Source organism: Bos javanicus, chromosome 17, assembly GCF_032452875.1.
Source record: "Bos javanicus breed banteng chromosome 17, ARS-OSU_banteng_1.0, whole genome shotgun sequence".
NCBI lineage: Eukaryota > Metazoa > Chordata > Mammalia > Artiodactyla > Bovidae > Bos > Bos javanicus.
This window is the reverse complement of record NC_083884.1, coordinates 13,662,357-13,686,584: the sequence shown is the minus strand read 5'-3', so window position 1 is coordinate 13,686,584 and position 24,228 is coordinate 13,662,357. Positions and strand designations below refer to the sequence as shown.

General features: G+C 39.6%; 1 protein-coding gene and 1 non-coding gene across 6 annotated transcripts in view; one reads left to right on the top strand and one right to left on the bottom strand.

The window, feature by feature from the left end:
* The window catches only part of ANAPC10 (anaphase promoting complex subunit 10), an 86,601-nt gene that overhangs the window by 59,665 nt on the left and 2,708 nt on the right, over positions 1–24,228 (bottom strand). For all 5 annotated transcript variants that reach the window (XM_061384093.1, XM_061384091.1, XM_061384092.1 and 2 more), the window contains one exon: positions 3,688–3,778. In XM_061384093.1, the coding sequence (XP_061240077.1) occupies positions 3,688–3,778 (91 nt within the window). Of the gene's footprint in view, positions 1–3,687; positions 3,779–24,228 lie in introns of those variants that run through there.
* Positions 23,619–23,725, top strand: LOC133229324 (U6 spliceosomal RNA). Its single transcript, XR_009730547.1, has one exon. It is a non-coding gene; the product is annotated as a U6 spliceosomal RNA (small nuclear RNA).

Sequence of the window (24,228 nt, the reverse complement as noted above, 5' to 3'; positions counted from 1 at the left end):
TTTGAACTGTGGTGTTGGAGAAGACTCTTGAGAGTCCCTTGGACTGCAAGGAGATCCAACCAGTCCATCCTAAAGGAGATCAGTCCTGGGTATTCATTGGAAGGACTGATGTTGAAGCTGAAACTCCAGTACTTTGGCCATGTGATGCGAAGAGTTGACTCATTGGAAAAGACTCTGATGCTGGGAGGGATTGGGGGCAGGAGGAGAAGGGGACGACAGAGGATGAGATGGCTGGATGGCATCACTGACTTGATGGATGTGAGTTTGGGTTAACTCCAGGAGTTGGTGATGGACAGGGAGGCCTGGCATGCTGCAATTCATGGGATCGCAGAGTTGGACACGACTGAGCGACTGAACTAAACTGACTAAAGGAGGCAAAAGACCTGTACTCCAAAAACTGATCATCATAAGATGGTGATGAAAAAAATTAAAGACAACACACATAGATGGAAAGATATACTGCGTTCCTGGACTGGAAGAATCATTATTGTTAAAATTACCATAATACCCAAGGCAATCTACAGATTCAATCCTATCCCTACCAAATTACCAATAGCATTTTTCAAAGAACTATAACAAAATATTTTTAAAACTTGTATGGAAACACAAAGATGCCAAATAGTCAAAACAATCTTCAGAAAGAAGAATGGAGCTGGAGGAATCACGCTCCTTGACTTTAGACTACCACAAAGCTACAGTCATCAAAGCAGTATAGTACCAGCACAGAAACAGACATACAGATCAATGAAACAGGACAGAAAGCCCAGAAATGAATCAATGTGTGACTGTGTGTGTGCTAAGTCACTTCAGTCATGTCCGACTCTGCGACCCTATGGACTGTAGCCCACCAGGCTCCTCTGTCCATGGATTCTCCAGGCAAGAATACTGAAGCAGGATGCCATGCCCTCCTCCAAGGGATCTTTCTGACCCAGGGATCGAACCTGCATCTCTTGCATCTTCTGCATTGGCAGATGGGTTTTTTATCACTAGCACTACCTGGGAAGCTCTAAATCCATGCACTTATGGTCAATTAATCTGTAGCAAAGGAGGGAAGAATATACAATGGAGAAAAGATGGTCTCTTCAATACATGGTGTTGGGAAAACTGGACACCTATATGTAAAAGGATGAGATCAGAACATTCTCTAACACAACACACAAAAATAAATTCAAAATGAATCAAAGACCTAAATTTAAGACCAGATACTGTAAAACTCCTAGAGGAAAACATAAGCAGAACACTCTGTGACATATATTGCCACAATATATTTTTGGATCTGTCGCCTAAATAAAAAAAAATATACAAAAGAAACCTAATAAAAGCTTTTTCATAGCAAAGGAAACTATATACAAAATGAAAAGACAACCTACAGATGGGGAAAATATTTGCAAATGATGCTACCAACAAGGGATTAATTTCCAAAATACACAAACAGTTCATAAGGCTTAATTTTAAAAAAAAATCAAAAAATGAGCAGAATACTTAAACATATTTCTCCAAAGAAGACATACAGATGCCCAACAGGCACATGAAAAGATTATCAATATCGCTAATTATTAGACAAATCAAATCTACAATGAGGTATCACCTCATACCAGTTGGAATGGCTATCATTAAAAAGTCTACAAATAATAAATGCTGGAGAGTGTGTGGAGAAAAAGGAACCCTCCTACATGTCCGATGGGAATGTAAGTTGGTGCAGCCACTATGGAGAACAATATGAGGAAGGAAGTGAAAGTTGCTCAGTAGTGTCCGACTCTTTGCAATCCTATGGACTATACAGTCCATGGAATTCTCCACTCCAGAAGGGATCTTCCCAACCCAGGGATTGAACCCAGGTCTCCCGCACTGCAGGTAGATTCTTTACCATACTGGAGTGGGTAGCCTATCCCTTCTCCAGGGTATCTTCCCAACCCAGGAACTGAACCAGGGTTCCCTGCATTACAGGCTCTACCAACTGAGCTATCAGGGAAGCCCTAGAGAATAATAGTATAAAGGTTCCTCAAAAAAGCTAAAACTTGAGTTACCATATGATCCAGGAACCCCAATGATGGGCATGTATCTGGAGAAAACTATAATTCAAAAAGACTGAGGCACCCCAATGTTCACTGCAGCACAATTTATAATAGTCAAAAGATGGAAGAAACTTAAATGTCCAAAGACAAATGGATAAAGAAGACATGGTATATATGCACAATGGAATATACACGAAATAATGCCATCCACAGCAACATGGATGAACCTAGAGATTATTATATTAAGTGAAGTAAGTCAGACAGACAAAGACAAGTATCAAATGTCACTCACAAGTAGAATCTAACAAAATGATATAAATGAACTCATTTACAAAACAAATCCACGTATTGACAGAAAACAAACGTATGGCTGCCAGAGAAAATAGCAGGGCGGTGCGGGAGGGGAGGGCAGACAGATAAATTAGGAGTTTGGGATTAACATACATACACTATTGTGTATAAAATAAACAAGGACCTTTACCTGCTGGCTCAGACGGTAAAGCTCTGCCTGCAATGCAGAAGACCTGGGTTCAATCCCTGGGTCTGGAAGATCCCCTGGAGAAGGAAATGGCAACCCACTCCAGTACTCTTGCATGAAAAATCCCATGGACAGAGAAGCCTGGTAGGCTACAGTCCACGGGGTCGCCAAGAGTAGGACACAACTGAGCGACTTCACTTCACGTTACGACTACTCTGAACAGCTGAATTCAGTGATTATGCGCTGCCTTCAGCTGCTTTCACGCTATAGTGGCATTAACGAGTAGCTGCAACAGAGACCAGACGGCACAAAAGGCCTAAAAGATTTACTACCAGGTTTTTTCATAAGAAATGTGTTGATCTGTATTCTAGGACAATGAAAACAAACTAAAAATACTATACACAGAATGTTAAAAGAGATGGTGTATATGGAGCAAGATAAGCAAGTTGACTGGTTCCTATCTATCAATAAATTCAAAGCAACTGACAAACATATGGCTGTTTTTCATTTACACCAAAATTAAGCATTTCAAAACTGAAAGTGTCCTTAGAGGTAATAAGGTAAATAAAGTTTTCTTCCAAATGGAAGTATAAATATGAGAAGTTACATGAACGGTTTATAGCTAACGAACTTAACATCATCACTTCTGGTATACTTAAAGCAATTCATTAAGGCGTAAGCAAAGCATATTTTTCTGATATAAATCATACTGAAAACTATATCTGACAAATATCTACATAAAAGGAACTGTGTAAATACCATGAAGAATACATAAAGAAAACAACAAGGTCGTACTATATATAGCACAGAGACCTCTTAATACATTCAATACCCTATGATAAATCATAATGGAAAAGAATATTCTAAAAAAAGAACGTGTACATATATACATATACACACACATATAAGTGAATTACTTTGCTGTACGGCAGAAATTAACACAACGTTGTAAATCAACTACACTTCAACAAAAAGTATTGATTAAATGGAAAAAAAAAGAATTAATAAAGGATAAGACAGAGTAAACTTAAAACCCAGAATCTAATTGAGTAGAAAAGTAATCTCTGAGGCTTATAAAGAGCAGAGTTAAATGTACTTCACTATAATTTCTATATTTAAATTTTCTGTCAATAAAATCAACTTCTTTGTCCACTTATAACCTATACAAATTGAAAAAAATTTTAAATGTATTACCTGAATTGTATGTTCACTAAATGAGGCTGGGATCCATCTGATTGCCAGTAAGTTTCTAGATTGTCATCTCGTAACTGATCCACTCCAAATCCTAAAATCACAAGTGACAATGAATTCTCATGAAAAAGAAAGAGCCATATATTCAAAACATAAAACTACTATATGTATTTGTCCAGCAAGTTTGATAAAGAGGATGGTCAGTTCACTTCAGTTCAGTCACTCAGTCGTGTCCGACTCTTTGCAACCCCAAGAATCGAAGCACGCCAGGCCTCCCTGTCCATCACCAACTCCCAGAGTTTACTCAAACTCACGTCTATCGAGTCGGTGATGCCATCCAGCCATCTCATCCTCTGTCGTCCCCTTTTCCTCCTGCCCTCAATCTCTCCCAGCATCAGAGTCTTTTCCAATGAGTCAACTCTTCGCATCACGTGGCCAAAGTACTGGAGTTTCAGCTTTAGCATCAGTCCTTCCAAAGAACACCCAGGGCTGATCTCCTTTATAATGGACTGGTTGGATCTCCTTGCAGTCCAAGGGACTCTCAGGAGTCTTCTCCAATACCACAGATCAAAAGTATCAATTCTTCGGCACTCAACATTCTTCACAGTCCAACTCTCACATCCATACATGACCACAGGAAAAACCATAGCCTTGACTAGATGGACCTTTGTTGGCAAAGTAATGTCTCTGCTTTTCAATATGCTATCTAGGTTGGTCATAACTTTCCTTCCAAGGAGTAAGCATCGTTTAATTTCATGGCTGCAGTCACCATCTGCAGTGATTTTGAAGGCCAAAAAAATAAAGTCTGACACTGTTTCCCCATCTATTTGCCATGAAGTAATAGGACCAGATGCCATGATCTTAGTTTTCTGAATGTTGAGCTTTAAGTCAACTTTTTCACTCTCCTCTTTCACTTTCTTCAAGAGGCTTTTTAGTTCCTCTTCACTTTCTGCCATAAGCGTGGTGTCATCTGCATATCTGAGGTTATTGATATTTCTCCTGGCAATCTTGATTCCAGCTTGTGCTTCTTCCAGCCCAGGATGGTCAGTACTGTGTAATTTAAATTAACCAAAATTCTCCCGTCCTCTTAACCAGACTTCAATTCTTAGAAGCATAAAAAATTAATAAACAGAAATCTCAGTTAAACAGAGTTGGGAGACCAGAGTGGGAGTTCTGACACCCTGTGACCATAACAGAACCAAAATGAAGAAGAAAGACTCCTCTCCTTTCCTGGCAAGGACTCAGCCAGTGAAAAGCCATGGGCTTTCTGTTTATTAAAGCCCTCCCCACTTCTTTTTCCTCCCTATAAAAGGGTGCTACTTCCCTTCATTGTGGGAACTTGCGCATGGTTTACTGTGGTTGCAGACCCTGAATTCCAATGCTCTTCTGATCCTAAGCAAACCCATCTTTGCTGGAGAAATATCTGGCAGAATATTTATTTCAGAACAAATATTTAGAAGTGGCCCACATAGGGAATGGGGACCAGTCCAGGCCTCCAAAGGTCCAGGACTGGTGAGCAAACAGGTGCAATACCCACAGTGAACCCACTCACTGCTTTCTCGCTGACCCTGGAGTATGAAAGTAAGTCTTTCTCTTGATTCTGGGCACATGCCCTCTTAGCATTTGAAGCTCTCCAGGCTTTATTTGGGATCTATCTTAAGGTTTCATCTCTTCGGTTAAGGCTTTGTTTTGTATACAAGTATTCATTTGGCAGGTCACTCTAATTTTGAGATCAGACTGTTTCAACCAAAGCTGGCTGAAAATACCTTTGGCCCATTCATTTGGGAACAGGGGCTGTTTCCCTGAAACTGTTCCAGTTTTCTTCATCGTACTCCTTTGGAAGGGACTCTCCTCTGGAAACTGGCTTAAAAAAGTCTGGCCTGCCTCCTCCAAACCAAGCTGTCTCCTTCAAACTGGCTGAAATTAGCCTGCAAGTTGTTTGAATTGAGCTGTCTGTGCTGTAAGCTGTTTGGAAATTGTTCTTTTACTCCAGAGAAAACCTTCAGAGAAATGAGATCCTAGTGATCTAAACATTTTGAGTGTGCCCGCCCCCTGGGAGGACTCCAGATGATTTTATGTTTAAAAGCCCAAGTCCTTCCTCAGGCACATTTCTAACTAAATGGACCAACTTGACCAAAGGCAATTAAAAATATCAATGGCCATTACAAAGAACTTTTGAGATTCCTAACTTAATTTCCTTAGAGCTGAATCGGACTACAATAGCTCAAAAATTTCCAGAACTGAGTGTAATGCTTATTTTGGTTGGTATTTTGAGGCTCCGCAACATTATCAGGAGTCTAAAATGGTCTCTCTGCAAAATCAAATTTTAAGATGAACTGAGGCAAACAAATGATTAAAGAAAGATAAAATGGCTCCTGAAGCCTCAGGCTCTTCTTCCTTGGCTGCTTGTAGGCGTCACCTCAGGCACCATCTTGTCACCCTCCCGTAGCTCCTGTGGCCAGACTCCACCTCTGGTGCCATCTTCCTCTTTCTCTTCTGTGCTGACGACACCTCCTCTGTTCCTTTAATTCCCCCATACTAATTCTCTCGCCAACCTTCCCCTTGTCTCTTAAACTCTGCCAACTCCCTTTTCTTTAGAATTTGTCAGAATGTTCCTCTTTAAGCCTCCTAAGGCTCTAAAGGCTAAACCCTTAATTTCTTTTTTTTTGTGGGGGGAGGGAAGAAGTATGTCTTCTCTTTATTTTTTTTTAATGTATTTTAATTGGAAGCTAACTACAATATTTGGTGGGTTTTGCCATACATTGACATGAATCAGCCCTGGGTGTACATGTGTTCCCCATCCTGAACCCCCTCCTACCTCCCTCCCTATCCCATCCCTCTGAGTCATCCCAATGCACCAGCCCTGAGCGCCCTGCCTCATGCATCGAACCTGGACTGGTGATCTATTTCACATATGATAATATACATTAAACCCTTAATTTCTTATAATTCCCAAACCAAAACTGAACTGCAAGCCAAACTGATCCCAAGCCAAAAATGATCCCAAAGTAATTGAAGATTCTTACATATTTGCTAAGGAATTTAGTACAGTCATTAAAATTTACCAACCTGGTTTCTCTGATTCCTATCAACTAGTTCAAAGATAACTGGTGAGGGCCAGGGCCAGCACTGGATGAAAACCACTAACTGAGAAAATCCTGAAAGGTCTCTAGAATTATAACTGGGAAACCATCCTGCCAACTTATTATGTGACCAGCCTCAAGCAACCGATAAACAGTTTCATTGAGCCATCCCCGGGGCTTTTCCAAAGCCTGCTGATTGGAACAAAATTCAGACTTGCATACAAAAATCTGATGAACCTCCTTATGATTATTATAATCAACTTCTAATTGTTTCTGAAGAAAATTCTGGCCTTCCATCTGAATGTTGATCCCACTCAGGTCACCTCTACTTCTGTTTATTAATGGGCTGACTCTTGCCCTTCTAGTAAAAAGGACCAGGATAGAATGGAAAACTATGTTCACTCCAGATACAGTTAATCTGGTGAGCTAATTCGCTTGCATTTTAGATGAGTCATCTCAAAGGAAGACTGCCTAAATTCTTAATTCTCAATTCTAGCAAATGAAGGCTCCTAGACAGAACCAAAGCCCTCCTAGTTTCTGCTACTATTGCCAAGAGTTACAACACTGGAAAAGAGAGTATTCCAAACTGAAGCACTGTAGGTGCTTTCAGCCCTCTAATCAGCCTTTCCAGTGTCCTCCCAATTTTCAACGATAGGGGTCTAAGGAGCTACAGGGACTCTTCTCAATCCTCTCAGCCAGTCTGGAGAGACATTTCTCCAGATTGAGAAGCAATCTCTTCCAGTTCCGACAGTGGAGCCACTCTCTATACCCCACTACTATAAAACAGCCCCTGTCTCAGAGAACTCACAGTTCAAATAATGGGCATCTGTGATCACCCTCAGGAGGTTCCTGAACTTTTCCCTTTTGTCTAGGCCCTTTCAAGAGTTCAGACTTTCAATAGTTCCTCCACCACTATTCATTTATTAGGGGCCAAGACTTCTTAAGAGAGTTATCATGCCAGAATTTCTTTCTTCCAAAAGGGAAAATTATTAGACACTGACAGCAGCAAAATAACAAAGTATTATTTAATTTAATTAAATAATAATTCAATTATTATTATTTCAATTCAATTATTTAATTCAAAATAATTAAAATTTGAATTTAAATGACCCTTTGACCCTTTTAACAGTTAATTAAATGATCCTTTAATTAAATGACGCTTTGACATCTTTTGTTTGCTCCATCTCTGATGGTACTAGAGCAGATTTCAGAAACACCGAGCATTTTGTCCCTATTAAATCAACTACCACCCTCCTTATGGGCAAAATCTTCAACTGATACTAACAAAATCCATAGCATATCTCCCATCAAGATTCAAACAACTCCTCAAAACCTCTTCCTAGAATTAATCAATACCTTATAAGTAAAAACGTCTTTCAAGGCATAAAGCCAATAATACAAGATTATAAGGTTCAAGACCCCATTATCCCTATAAAAACTCCCATTTTATTGGTAGAGGTTTGTCCAGGACCCACTAGCAATAAGCAACACTGTTATTTATCCCTGGACGCCTTGCTGTTTCTAATCCCCCCATTCCCATCAGGAATAAATTCTTTAACTGTAACTGATTTACGCAGTGCATTCTTTAGTACTCCAGCTGATGAAGGGAGCCAATACCTTTTTGCCTTCATTTGGAAAGAAATACAAGTCACCTAGATAATAAAGCCTCAGGGTTTTACTGAGGGTCCTTCTTTTTTTCTCACAAATCCCAAAGGCTGGTCTGGATGACACAAAAGTCCCTGGGGATTCTGTCTGCTTTGTTGCAACATGTGAAGGATTTGCTTCTTTGTGCTCCTTCTCAAGATTTCTCACAGGAAAACAGCCACCACTTAGAGCTCTCAGCCTTAAACCCTGTGGAAGAGGGATACTCTCCACTTGCCTTAGAGCCATTGCAGCCACTGCCCTTTTGGTTAAGGTCAGCAAAAAAATCATTGTGGAATCCCCTTTAACCACTTTGGTACCTGATGCAGTAGAAGCTCTCCTGAATTCTCATACTTAACATTTCTCAATCAGCTGCCTCACCTCCTAAAATGTCCTTTGTACACTGTTCCTCAAATAACTCTCTTACACTGTAAAAGCCTGAACTCAGGACTCTGCTCCTGTCACTAATGAAGTCCTTCACAACTGCTTAATGCTGACAGACCACATCTTGACTCCTTATGATGACCTACAGTAAATTCCTCTAGGTAACTTTGACTTCTCATGGTTCACTGATGCTTATTTAAAAGGTGACAATGGCAAATATTGTGCTGGGTAAGCAATTACAATTCCTCTTGATGCTGTTGAGGCAGCATCTTTATTATGGCTGCTGCTGCTAAGTCGCTTCAGTCGTGTCCGACTCTGTGCAACCCCATAGACAGCAGCCCACCACGCTCTGCCGTCCCTGGGATTCTCCAGGCAAGAACACTGGAGTGGGTTGCCATTTCCTTCTCCATTGCGTGAAAGTGAAAAGTGAAAGTGAAGTCGCTCAGTCGCGTCCGACTTGTAGCGACCCAATGGACTGCAGCCTACCAGGCTCCTCCATCCATGGGATTTTCTAGGCAAGAGTACTGGTTACTATGGCTACTTCAGCCCAAAAGGCTGAATTATATACTCTTACATGATCCTGTACTTTAACCAAAGACAAAGCTGCTGATACTTAGTGATAGTAGATATGCTTTCAGAGTAGCTCATGATTTTGAAATGTTGTGAAACCAACATGATTTCCTTAATTACAGCAGAAATAAAATTTAAAATGGCCCCTAAGTTCAGAAATTATTGAATGTGATACTTTTACCTCTGCTTTAGCTATTAAGATTTGGGGGAATTCTAAACATGACTCTCTGGAAACTAAGGGAAATCACCTTGCTGATATTTCTGTAGGAATGCTGCCATTAAAGGGACCAACAGAAAAAAATAATAATAAAAAAATAATAAAAAAAAAAATAAAGGGACCAACAGCAATCAAACCTGTGTCATGGTCTACAAGGATATTTCTCCAAATGGTAATTTAGAAAAACTGTCTAGAACCCAACAGTTGGCCTCAGAAAAGAAAAAAACAAGACTGAAAATTCAGTAACTGTTTGATAAAAAGAGAAAGCTCTGGTTTGAACCAAATAATAACCCAGTTTTACTAGAGACTCAAATTCCCACTCCCCACCACTGTCCTATTGATCTACTGACATAATGAGAGTCCTCATGCATCAATACTGGTGAGAAAACATTAACAAGGCTACAAAGAGTGCCTACCTCACTTGTCCACTTGTTTGAAGTACAATCCAGGGAAGCTTGTTTGTACTGCTCCTGTACATATTAAACTGCTTAATGGACCATTCGAGGTCTAGCAAATGGATCACATACAACTTCTTCTGTCTTGCTGATATAAATGTTTTAGTCATGGTCTCTATGTTTTTTTACAAGACTGAAGCCTTGCATATAAGCTACTCCTTTTCTGTGGCTTAAGCCCTTTAGCAAATCATTTTTCCTACCTAAGAGGTTCTTCTTGAATTTTACAGTGATTGAAGAACCCAATATACTGGCCAGGTATTTCAACAAGTCGACATGCTTTGGCCAATCTTATAGCACTTGTATCATGCTTACCACCCTTGATCATCTAGTTTAGTTGAATGCACAAAAGGCATTAAGACTCAACTGGCAAAATTTGTACAGTCCCTCCAAATACTGTGGCCAGAAGCACTGTGATTGGTCCTTCTAAGTCTCAGACCCACTCATAAACTCTAGCCCTTTGACAAAATCATGAAATGCCCAGTGCACTTGGCCCCTGCATCTTCTGACCCACAACCAATATAAGGAGAGGCGCTCCAGTACTGCAAAGGCCTAACTGCTTCTATTAAGAATAACCCTGCTTTGGTACAGCAACCTTTCCACAGTCTGCTCCTGGGAGACGAAGACCTTAAGCATCATACCTTACAACTTAAAGATTTCATCTATTGCAAAACATACCTCCAGAAGAACTCTTCAACACTGCTGGAAAGGACCCTATCAGTACTGCTAACCAATCTTTGTGCCAACAAACTCTAAGAAACAGGCTCTTAGATTCACATGATTCACCTTGTCCACCAAACTTGAGAAAGCTCTCAATCAAAAGAGGGAAATGCAAAACATTAAACAGAAACCTCAATTAAACAGAGCTGGGAGACCAGAAGGGAGAGCTGACATGCCCTGGGACCATAGCAGAGCCAAACAGGAAGAAGAAAGACTCTTATTCTTCCCTAGCAGGGACTCAGCCAATGAAAAGCCATGGATTCTTTGTTTACTACAGACTCCCCCCGCTTCCTTTTCTTTATTAAAGTATGCTTCTTCCCCTGTCACATGGGAACTTGCATGTGGCTTTCCACGGCTGAAAATCCCCAAACCACAATTTTCTGCTAATGCTGAATAAACCCCTTTGTTGGAGAAATATCTCCAAGTCCATTCATTTCAGGTCAAAAGAAAACATATTTGCACACAAAAGTTATTAGGACCACATTTTCTTGGTTGTTGGCTTTAATTTTTTAAGAAGAACTTCTAAATATATTCTGAAGTATGTATTCAAACCCAGTTTCTTAAACTTTTTACAAGCTGATAATAAGAATGACCCACATGTCCTACAAAACCCTCAAAAATAAAACAGGTTTTATTAAGTTCACTATGTCAAGAAGCAACAGTTAGAACCAGATATGAACAACAGACTGGTTCAAAATTGGGACAGGAGTACTTCAAGGCTGTATATTCTCACCCTGCTTATTTAACTTCTATGCAGAGTACATCATGCAAAATGCTGGGATGGACGAAGCACAAGCTGGAATCAAGATTGCCAGGAGAAATATCAATAACCTCAGATACGCAGATGACACTCCCCTTACGGCAGAAAGCGATGGAGAACTAAAGAGCCTCTTGATGAAGGTAAAAGAGAACAGTGAAAAAGCTGACTTAAAACTCAACATTTAAAAAAACTAAGATCATGGCATCTGGTCCCATCACTTCATGGCAAACAGATGGGGAAACAATGGAAACAATGAGAGACTTTATTTTCCTGGGCTCCGAAATCACTGCAGATGGTGACTGCAGCCATGAAATTAAAAGACACTTGCTCCTTGGAAGAAATGCTATGACAAAATTAGACAGTATATTAAAAAGCAGAGACATTACTTTGCAGACCAAGGTCCATATAGTCAAAGCTATTGTTTTTCTAGTAGTCATGTATGGATGTGAAAGCTGGACCACTGAACAACTGAACAACAACAACAATGCCATACTTAATGTGACAAGAAAAAGAGACAACTTAAAAATATTGTCAAAAGTCATATACATTTTGAAACCAAGTGCTTCTGATTAACATCCGATTAATCAAAAATTAAATTTACCCAGAATTCTAAATTATCCAGTCATTCTCGATAATGGAAAACTATCCTATATAGTTCTTCCTGATTAAAACTACAATAACTTACACTAATCAAAACATAATTTTCTCATGGCTGATTCATGTTGGTGTATGGCAAAAACCACAATACTGTAATTACCCTCTAATTAAATAATTTTTAAAGAAAGATAATTTTCTGATATGTATTAAATTAAGCTGAATCTACTAAATCCATTTCAACTATCATCTGAGTGAGATACTGAATATTTCCAAAGAAAAAAATGACAGTTTTGCAAAGCCATCTACTACCAACCATGCTATTGCAGTGAGGTAAATCTGTATCTCCCAAAGACTGATACTAACATTTTGGAAGTATATTAAAATTCTCCCTTCTATCAGTGCTCTCCTGAATTACTGCATGGCTCTTAACTCAGTTCTTTACCTCGAATCTTGCCTCACTTCAGGCCATCCTCCACAATTCTCAAATGTGAACACTGTGCTGTTGTGCTAAAATTGTTCAGTGGCACATACTACATATACAATGAAATATGAAGGGCTTAATAAAGTCCCCTCTAATCAGCTCTCTTCCTAACTAGTTCCACCTATGCTCCTCTGCTCTGTTCTAGGCTTACTGACTATCCACAATTCTTTGAAAGCACCATGTTCTCATAGCAGCTAGGCTCTACATCTTTGCACAGACCATTCTTCTTGCCCTCAGGTCCTTCCTCAGTGACATTCTACCTTACCCCCTCACTCCAGATATGAATCATCTCCATAAACACGTCCCTGATCCTCCACGGCGATCGTCCTGGCCTCTTCTCCAGCCACCACTGCACTGAGCCCACACTTGTGGAAAGCAGTATGACCTAGTGCAGACTGGCTACCTTGAATCCCAGCATCCCCACTTACCAGGTGATGTTTGCCAGGTTACTTAATTTTTCTGGGCTCTAGTTTCCTGATTTGGAAAGCAATTAAAAAAATAACAGTAAATAATACTTCATACGACTTTCAGAGGCTTTACTGAGATGGTTTATTTTATACATGCAAAGTACTTAAAACAGAACCTCACTCTAAAAGTTATCCATGACTACACTGTATAATAATGACTAATTACTACTTTCTCCACTAGACTGTGAACTCCTTGACAATAAGGTCTTTTTTTATTTTTTAATCTCTAACAGTGTTAGAGATTTCAGCAACTGTCTGCTGACTTAGGCTGAAAAACATCTTACTATAAAGAACCAAAGTAAAAGTTCAACAACTTTCTCAGGCTGTTTCTCATTAATAAAGAGTATTCCGTCATTCATGACATGTAAAATGATAATCACATAATTATACTTCACTGGTGAAGCCAAAGCTGCAAGTCACAGACATGAAACATATGACGGTGCACTGATGAATTTCATGACTTTCCCACCCAACGCGATTGTAAGTGATCCCAGCGTTCTTCTGGCAGTGTCAGCTACTGGTCTGCCCTGCAGCCCCAACATGTCAGACAGTGGGGGCATCTTCAGGCAACCAATGACTTACTTCTATGTGCTGCCCTCTGCCAAGCCCCACAGCATAAAACAGTGTGAACTGGCACTGATTCCTACCCTGTTACTGAGATTAGCATGGCACCAATTGAATTATGCTACTAAGTAAAGCAATAGAAGATACTCAATTTGAGTAAATTCACAGAAACATTTGGTGTTATAAAGAATATTAGAAACTTCTGAAGCAGTCTAGAACTTATGAAGCTGGAAAAAGGCACCACCCTTACTCAAACAACAAAAAATGGCTAGATAAACTAAAATCTCATAATTTTTCTTGGAGACATGAACCCTTAAAATTATGCAGCAACCAAATACCCTGAAACCCAAGAAGGATAGTTTGCAGGTTAGGAGAGAAAGGATGGACAGCCAGTCCCAACTGTGGTAGAGCATGGGAGGAAGGAACAACGACCCAATACACACATAAAAAGGAATTAGGTAGAACTTCAACAAACTGCTAAAGGCTAAGTGTGGGCTATCATAGAAAAATAGCAGCCCTGGGAGTCTCACACACAAGGTGAATTCACACTGACTCTTAGATTCTTTTCTAAGAACCCTCACTATGCACATAAGAGGACACTTTGCCGGGAGAACAGGAAATTGGAAAGTCAGCGGTGCAAGCATGGAGGAGGGGACTGACTACCACTGCAGGAAAAGCAAAAACCCCTCCTCCCCTCAAAGCCTCTCTCCTACAGAAAAAGAACTTAAGCCGCTAAGGGAAGAGAGTCAAACCTGCTGACTCCAGCACACAGAACAGATACAGACTTGCTGGGAAAGAAGGAAAGAAAAAAACGCTATACTCTTGGAAAAGGAGCAGGAACACTCCTTCCTCTGGAACAGGACAGAAAACTCTCCCCTAGGAAAGATCGGAGTTTCACTATCATAGGTGAAAGTGAGGTGAGAGTCGCTCAGTCGTGTCCAACTCTTTTCGACCCCATGGACTAGACAGCCCATGGAATTCTCCAGGCCAGAACACTGGAGTGGGTAGCCTTTCCCTTCTCTAGGGCATCTTCCCAACCTAGGGATCGAACCCATGTTGCAGGCGGATTCTTTACCAGCTGAGCCACAAAGACCAGTTTCACTATCATAGGTAGGAGGGACCAAAATGCTGAGAAGGTCCCACCCTGGAGACCAGGTACACAAGAGCTGTCTAGGATTGAAGTCGGACTAGAAAAACAGAGAAGTCCTGCCTCTGATCCTCTGCATTGAGTAACAACCATCACATTTTACCGCTGGAGGCAGGGCAAGAGCATGGAGACAGACACCCTTGAAGCCCAGGGATAGAGAGATAACTGAAAACGATTATGGAGGAGGAATACTAAGAAAACTCCTCTGGCACAACTGCCCCTGCCACAAACACTGGAATCTTTAGAGGAATCTGAAGCCTGTGATACTGAAGGTAACCATAACAAAACAGAACAAAAAAAAAAACACCAATCTAAAACCCAGGTCCATTCCTTACTCAACTTCCACTATAAAAGTCTGACAGAAAAGAGGTAATCATTTCAGAGTGTAAATACCATTTTTTTCAATATCTACTAATGTTTCAGTTCAGTTTAGTTCAGTCGCTCAGTCGTGTCCAACTCTTTGTGACCCCATGGACTGCAGCATGCCAAGCCTCCCTGTCCATCACCAACTCCTGAAGTTTACTCAAACTCACATCCATTGAGTCGGTGATGCCATCCAACCATCTCATCCTCTTTTGTCTCCTTTTCCTTCGGCCTTCAATCTTTCCCAGCATCAGTCTTTTCCAATGAGTCAGTTCTTCACATCAGGTGGCCAAAGTACTGGAGTTTCAGCTTCAGCATCAATTCTTTCAATGAATATTCAGGACTGATTTCCTTTAGGATGGACTGGTTAGATCTCCTTGCAGTCCAAGGGACTCTCAAGAGTCTTCTCCAACACCACAGTTCAAAAGCATCAATTCTTTGGAGCTCAGCTTTCTTTAGAGTCCAACTCTCATATCCATACCTGACTACTGGAAAAACTATAGCTTTGACTAGATGGACTTTGTTAGCAAAGTAATGTCTCTGCTTTTTAATACGCTGTCTAGGTTGGGCATAGCTTTTCTTCCAAGGAGCCAGCGTCTTTTCATTTCATTGCTGCAGTCACCATCTGCATTTTGGAGCCCAAAAAAATAAAGTCTGTCACTGTTTCCACTGTTTCTGCATCTATGTGCTATGAAATGATGGGACTGGATGCCATGATCTTAGTTTTCTGAATGTTGAGCTTTAAGCCAACCTTTTCACTCTCCTCTTTCATCAAGAGGCTCTTTAGTTCTCCTTCACTTTCTGCCATAAGGGTGGTGTCATCTGCATATCTGAGGTTATTGATATTTCTCCCGGCAATCTTGATTCCAGCTTGTGCTTCCTCCAGCCCAGCGTTTCTCATGATGTTGCTCTGCATATAAGTTAAATAAGCAGGGTGACAATAGACAGCCTTGACGTACTCCTTTTCCTATTTGGAACCAGTCTGTTGTTCCATGTCCAGTTCTAACTGTTGCTTCCTGACCTGCATACAGATTTCTCAAAAGGCAGGTCAGGTGGTCTGTTATTCCCATCTCTTTCAGAATTTTCCACAGTTTAGCATTTGGTAAACATTTATGACAGACTTCCTAGGTGGTGCTAGTGGTAAAGAACCCGCCTGCCAATGCAGGACATGTAAGAGATGAGGGTTCGATCCCCGGGTCGGGAAGATGCCCTGGAGGAAGGCACAGCAATCCACTCCAGTATTCTTGCCTGGAAAATCCCATGGACAGCCGAGCCTGGCAGGCTACAGTCCACAGGGTCACAAAGAATCAGACACCACTGAGGTTGGACATGACTTAGCACAGCACATTTACGACACACAAACAAAAGAAACAAATATTATCAAAAGATAAAGCAATCACTAGAAATAGACTCAGAGATGAACCAGATGTTTAAATTAACAAACAGGGACTTTAAATAGCTATGATTAATATGTTAAAGAATTTAGGGGGAAAGGTAGATGAAACAAAGAAACAGGGAATTTCAACATAGGAAAAACTCCTTTAAGGGTCAAATGAAAAATCCATAAATAAAAAACATAGCAAAGATGAAAGATTCCTTAGAATCATTAGTAGATTCAATAAAGCCAAAGAAAGAAGTAGTAGACTTGAAGCTAGACCAATTAAAAAACCCAAAGCAAAACACTAAGAGGAAAAAAAGGGGAAATAAATAGAGCACCTAAAGCAAAGGGACAAATACCAAATGGTTACCAAAATTAAATGCTCTGCTGCTTTAAAACTCAACATTCAAAAAAACTAAGATCATGGCATCCAGTCCCATCACTTCATGGCAAACAGATGGGGAAACAATAGAATCAGTGATAGACTTTATTTTCTTAGGCTCCAAAACCACTGTGGATGGTGACTACAGCCATGAAATTAAAAGATGCTTGCTCCTTGGAAGAAAACCTATGATAAACCTAGATAGCATCTTAAAAAGTAGAGACATCACTTTGCCAACAAAGGTCCCGTCTAATCAAACTATGTTTTTTCCAGTAGTCGGACCATAAAGAAGGCTGAGCACCAAAAAGTTGATGCTTTCGAACTGTGGTGCTGGAGAAGACTCTTGAGAGTCCCTTGGACAGCAAGGAGATCAAACTAGTCAATCCTAAAGGAAATCAACCCTGAATATTTATTGGAAGGACTGATGGTGAAGCTAAAGCTCCAATACTTTGGTCACCTGATGTGAAAAGCCAAGTCACTGAAAAAGACCCCGATGCTGGGAAAGATTTGAGGGCAGAAGAAGGGGGTGACGGAAGATGAGATGGTTGGATGGCATCATCGACTCAATGGACATGAGTCTGAGCTAACTCTGGGAGGTAGTGAAGGACAGTGAAGCCTGGTGAGCCGCAATCCATGGGGCTGTAAAGAGTTGGATACAACTGAGTAACTGAACAGCAACAACAACAAGCATATGTATAATTAGATTCCCAGAAAGATGAGGATGGGGCAAAAGAAAAACTAGAAGAAATAATGGCAGTGAATTTTCAAAATAATGCAGGACATCAAGCCAGAAGATCTAAGAATCTCAATGAATCTCAAGCAGGATTAAACACATACACACACTTCATATCTTTACTGCTAAATATTAAAGATAAAATCTTAAAAGAAGGCAGAGGGAAAAAAGCCACATTGACTAGAGCAGACTTTTCTTCAGAAACTATGTAATCCAGAAGATACAGAATATCATCTCTAAGACATAGAGATGATAACCTAGAATGCTAGATGATAGATAACCTAGATGCCAACCTAGAATTTCATGCAAGGAAAATATACCACAGTAATAAAAAGCAAAATGAAAATTTTTTCAACCAAACATTGCTAGCAGACCTGCAATATAAAAACTGTAAAGAAAGTTCTTAAGGCAGGAAGAATATGATGCCAGACAGAAACCTGGATCTATTCAAAGAAATAAAAAGTTCCAAAAATTGAAAAAGTTAAAGGTTTTGATTTTAAATCACTCCAAAACATAACCGATCTTTTAAAACAAAAATAGCATCAATGTATCCTAAGGTTTTAAATATGCAAAAAATAAAATGTATGTCAAAATAGCGTAAAGGATGGGAGAGAGAAATTGGAAGTATACTGATAAAGGATCTGTATGCCTTATCTATTGCAGTAGTATATTACTTGAAGGTAAACTGTGAAAAAGATATATAGTGAAATACTTAAGGCAGTTCCTCAGAAAATTTCAAAAAGGAGGTATAACTTAAGAGTCAGTTGAAAGATAAGAGTCACAAAAAATACTAAATTTATCCAAAATCAGGTTACAAAGGAGAGGAAAAAATGGACAAATCCCCCAATTTCAAGACAGTAGTTTTAAATCTAATTTCACCAATAGGTATATTAGGTGTAAATGATCTAAACACTCTCAGTTATAAGACAAAGAATGTCAGACTTGATTTTTTTTAAAAAGTCTATATTAAATCCACTTCAAATAAAAAGATATACATATTTTAAAAGAAAAAGGAAAAAGAGCCTGACTTGTAAAGAGCAAGGAGAATGTTACTCTCACTCTCACAACAACAAAAATAAAAAAGCTGAATTAACTGAACATTCAAAAAATTCAACATTAAAAAAGCTAAGATCATGACAAATGGCTGGGTCACTTCATGGCAAATAGATGGGGAAACAGTGGAAACAGTGACTGACTATTTTTGGGGGGCTCCAAAATCACTGCAGATGGTGACTGCAACCATGAAATTAAAAGACATTTGCTCCTTGGAAGAACCAACCTAGACAGCATACTAAAAAGCAGAGACACTATTGCCGACAAAGGTCTGTCTAGTCCAGGCTATGGTTTTTCCAGTGGTCATGCACGGATGTGAGAGTTGGACTGTGAAGAAAGCTGAGCGCCGAAGAATTGATGCTTTTGAGCTGTGGTGTTGGAGAAGACTCTAGAGAGTCCCTTGGACTGCAAGGAGATCCAACCAGTCAATCCCAAAGGAAAACAGTCCTAAATATTCACTGGAAGGACTGATGCTGAAGCTGAAACTCCAATATTTTGGCCACCTGATGCGAAGAGCTGATTCATTTGAAAAGACCCTGATGCTGGGAAAGATTGAAGGCAGGAGGAGAAGGGGATGACAGAGGATGAGATGGCTGGATGGCATCACAGATTCGACAGACATGAATTTGAGTAAGCTCCAGGAGTTGGTGATGGACAGGGAAGCCTGGAGTGCTGCAGTCCATGGGGTCGCAAAGAGTCAGACACGACTGAGTGACTGAACTAAACTGAACTGAAAACCAATAATTATTTAGGTCCAATAGAGGTCACAAGGCAAACCACAACTCAGAAAACTGAAGAAACAGAAAACAGAGAATCACATCTTACCAGGAGCAGAAACTATCACTGGAGTTAGCAACTGCTCGGAAAACTGAACAACAGGGAAAACTTAAGAGTAATTACTAGTGGACTAACTGCTGGAGACTGAGTACAGGCTAGCTTGAGACAGTAAAAACAGCTGGATGCTCAGCCTCAAAGAGTGTTCCACATGTTCACGGATTTTACCTCTAGAAGCCCCACCAGGTTCTCTTCATGGTAAAGATCAGAGAAAATTCTCCAGAAAATTCTGCAGGAGGCAGACAGAGAGGAAGGTAATCATTATGAATCACACCAAAAGCACTCTCTTTTCCGTAACAAAGGCCTGACTTAAAGGAAAACTCTTTTAACAGAGCCTAACCAATATGTTTTTTGTTGCTGTTGTTTTTTCACCAGAGCCTGACACAGAGGGCTTCCCTCATGGCTCAGACAGTGAAGAATTCACCTGCAATGCAGGAGACCTGGGTTTGATCCCTGGGTTGGGAAGATCCCCTGCAGGAGGGCATGGCAACCCACTCCAGTATTCCTGCCTGGAGAATCCCATGAACAGAGGAGCCTGGAGAGCTTCAGTCTATGGGGTCGCAAAGAATCAGACACAACTGAGCAACTAAGCAAAGCACAGCACAACTGACGCAGGGAAAGGAAAATACATGACTCCATCCTCCTCTAGCCTTTCTGTCTCACCTAAGTGGGGTAAGAAAAGGTGAGAAGCACTTGCAAAGGTACAGGCATGGACACAGGCCCACTAAAAGACTAAGCTCTAATCACAGGATTATAGAACACTTCCATTCTCCCCATAACTTAACACCATATCAACAGGACTCCAATATAGTTATCAGTAGGTTAAATTCAAAGAACTGCAAGCTTAGATGCCATTTAAGGAGTCTTTGCTGCTGCTGCTGCTGCTAAGTCGCTTCAGTCGTGTCCGACTCTGTTCGACCCCATAGACGGCAGCCCACCAGGCTCCCCCGTCTCTGGGATTCTCCAGGCAAGAACACTGGAGTGGGTTGCCATTTCCTTCTCCAATAAGGAGTCTCTAGAGAAATTCAAAGATAACAAGGGAGACAAAAACAAGGACACTAAAGGAATTTTAGACTCTGAATCTTAAGCCTTTATCCATCAGGCAGAAAATCAGTAAGTGTATGACTGAACTGAACCAGCACCATCAATCAGCTATATTAATTTGATATTTATAGATTGCTTCATCCAATGACAGCAGAATGCATGGTTATTCTCAAGTTTATGTGTAATATTAACCAAAATGGACCACATTTTGTGCTATAAAACACACACAAAAACATTCAAACAAATAGAAATCATTCAAATTGTACACCCAGACCACAACAAAATTAAACTAAAAATCAATAACAGAAAGCAGTGCTTTCTGAAATTTACTGCATTTATAGCATGAAATATATATATATTAGAAAAGAAGAAAGCTCTAAAGTCAATAACTTAAGTGTTCACCTTAGAAAACTAGAAAAAGAGGAGCAAATTAAATTCAAAATAAGCAGGAGAAAGAAATAATAAAAATCAGAAAATAAATCAAAATCAATGTAACTAAAAACAGGAAATTAATAGAGAAAAATCACCAATACTGAAAAGTTGGTTCTTTGAAAAGGTCAATAAAATCAATAAACCTCTAACCAGGCTAAACAAGAAAAAAAGAAAGAAGACATAAATTACTAATATAAAAAACAAAAGAGGAGCCATCACTATTGATCCCATGGATAAAAGGGTATTATAAGGAGCTCCAAGCCCACAAACTTGATAAATAAAATGGACCAATTCCTTGAAAGATACAACCCACCAAAACTCACACAAGGAGGAACAGATAATCTGAATAAAGCCTATATCTATTATAAAAATTGAATCAAAACTTAATAACCTTCTAAAGAAATCACTAGGCCTAAATGGTTTCACCGGTGACTTCTGTCAAACATTTAAGGAAGAAATAATACCAAGTGTCCAAAATTTCTTTCAGAAAATAGAAGCAGAGGGAATACTTTCTGACTGTTTACCTATGGGTAGCATTACCCTAAAAACGAAACCAGACAAAGACATTACAAGAAAGGAAAATTAAAGAATAATATCTCTCATGAACACAAATGCAAAAATTCACAAGAAAATATTAGCAAATTGAACGTTAGTATAAAAAAATTATTCACCATAATCAATTGGAATTTATTCCAGGTATGCAAAGTTGGTTCAATGTTCTAAAATTAATATAATCTATCAAAACAACAGGCTAAATGAGAAAAACCATATTATTATACTAAGAGATGTTGAGAAAGCATTTCACAAATTCAACATTCATTCAAGGCAAAACTCTATCAGCACATCTACCGAAATTAGGGGGACTTCCTCAACTTTATATATCCACAAGAAACAACAGCTAACACCATATTTGGGGCTTCCCAGGTGGCTCAGCGGTAAAAGGTCCACCTCTAAATGCAGGAGACACAGGTTCAATCCCCGGGTTGGGTAGATCCCTTGCAGAAAGAAATGGCAACTCCAGTATTCTTGCCTGGAAAATCCCATGGTCAGAGAAGTCTAGGGGGGCTACAGTCCATAGGATTGCAAAAAAAAAAAGAGTCAGACACGACTTGTGACTAAACAACAACAACCCTTTTTGCCACTTCTATGTAACATCATATTGAAAGTCTTAGCTCATGCAATGAGACAAGAGAAGGAAATAAAAGTTATAGACTGGAAAGGAAGAAATAAAAATAAATGAACCCAGTCACTCTACTCCTAAGTATCTACTCAAGAAAAATAAAAATATATGTCTACATAAAAACCTGTACATGAATGCTTATGGTAGCTTCCTCCATAATCACCAAATATTGGAAGCAACCTTATCTTAGTTAACTTAGCACCCTGAAACACCAAACATGCATTACTTCACAATTTCTATGAGATAGGAATTTGGGGCCAGTTTGGTTATCCAGTGGCTGGAGGATCCATTCTAAGGTGATTTAATCATATGACTGTTGCCAGGAGGCCCCAGTCCTCCACTGGCTATTGTCAGAAGGCCATGTCTCTTGCCCCATCAACCTCTCCATGGGTCCCCTTGTTTCCTCACAAAATGGGAGCTAGTTTTCCCTAGACGGTGTGATCCAAACAAGAGCATGCAGAGCCATGATGTCTTTTATGATCTAGCCTCAGAAACTGCATACTGAGACTGCAATCTGCCATATTCTCCTGGTTCCAGAGACTAACCCTGACACAATGTGGGAGAGGTCATCAGGGGGGCATGAAAACCAGGAAACAGGAATCACTGGTACCATTTGGGAAGCTGACTACCACAAACCTAAAGGTCCATTAACTGGTGAATAGGTAACAAAGTGTGATACATCCATACAGTGGAATAGTAATCAGCAATAAAAAGGAACCAACTCCTAAAGGAACAATCACAAATATACTATACTAAGTGAAAGAAGTAAGACCTCAAAAGCTACATAAAATATGATTACATTTATATGGCATTCTGAGAAAGGTAAAAACCAAAGAGACACAAAACAGATCAAGTTGTCAGTGGTCTGGGACAGGGCAAAAGACTGACTAAAAAGAGACATGAGGAAATTTCTTTAAATGATGAAAATAATCTATATTTAATTGTGATGGTGCTTTGATTTGTGATGTGCTTGTTAAAATTCATATAACTATAAATACAAAAAGGGTGAGTTTTTCTTAAGTAAATTATACCTCAAATTACTCATAAAAAGAGAGAGAAAAGAATCTTAAGAGGAAACAGAAGAGGCTGGGTTGGGAAGATGGTTTCAGGAGTCTTATGTATAAATAGTAGAGCTTTCTGAGAGAAAAATGACTACTGAATCAATAACATTATCGTTTAAATTCCTTAAGCTAAAAACTTTCCCTGAGCTTGAGTCTACAGACTGAAAATGCGTATCATATTACAGGCTTTATGGATGAGAAAAGATACACATATATCCTGGCAAAAGTCTTGAACTCTAAGAATCAATAGAAAGAAAGAAAGAACAAGTTACTTAGCAAGTAAGACAGACAGATATACACTGTCTTACCTGCAACGTGATAAAAAAGGAAATGGTAAACTAGCATGCACAACTTTTTGAGAAAAGGACTGCCACTCAAGAATTCTATCCCAGTGCTTGCTTTGACAGCACATATACTAAAATTGGAATGACAGCCAGAAGATTAGCATGGCTCCTGTGTAAGGATGACATGCAAATTTGTAAAGCACTACATATTTATTTTGCTTTAGGTCCAGGAAAAGGATGCAGTGTTAAGTCCATAAAGAAATTTTCAGTCCCTGGTGATGTGAGTTCTAGCTTGAATACTACACATTAAATGGGGAGAATTAATCCAACTTCATCCTAGTCAAAGTCTGAAGTGACCCCTTTCTCAAAATAGAAAAAAATGTACTTTATCAAATGGGGGGGGGGGGGGAGAAAGAGAATTCTATCTCAACCAAGAGTAAAATAAAATTATTTAGGGGTCTATAATCACTCAGAAAATGTATCATTCATTTATCCCATCCAGAGAAATAGTCAAAAAAATGCCAACCAAGTAACTGAATCATAGCAAAAAGAGGGAGGATAAAGGGACCTTACAACACGTGCAGTTAAACTGAAGTGGATACTAGTAAAGCAATTAAGAAGAGGTATATAACAAATGAAAATCCAATTAGATTTTAAAATTAAAGCCTCTGAACAAAGGGCTTCCCTGGTGGCTGAGATGGTAAAGAATCTGCATTT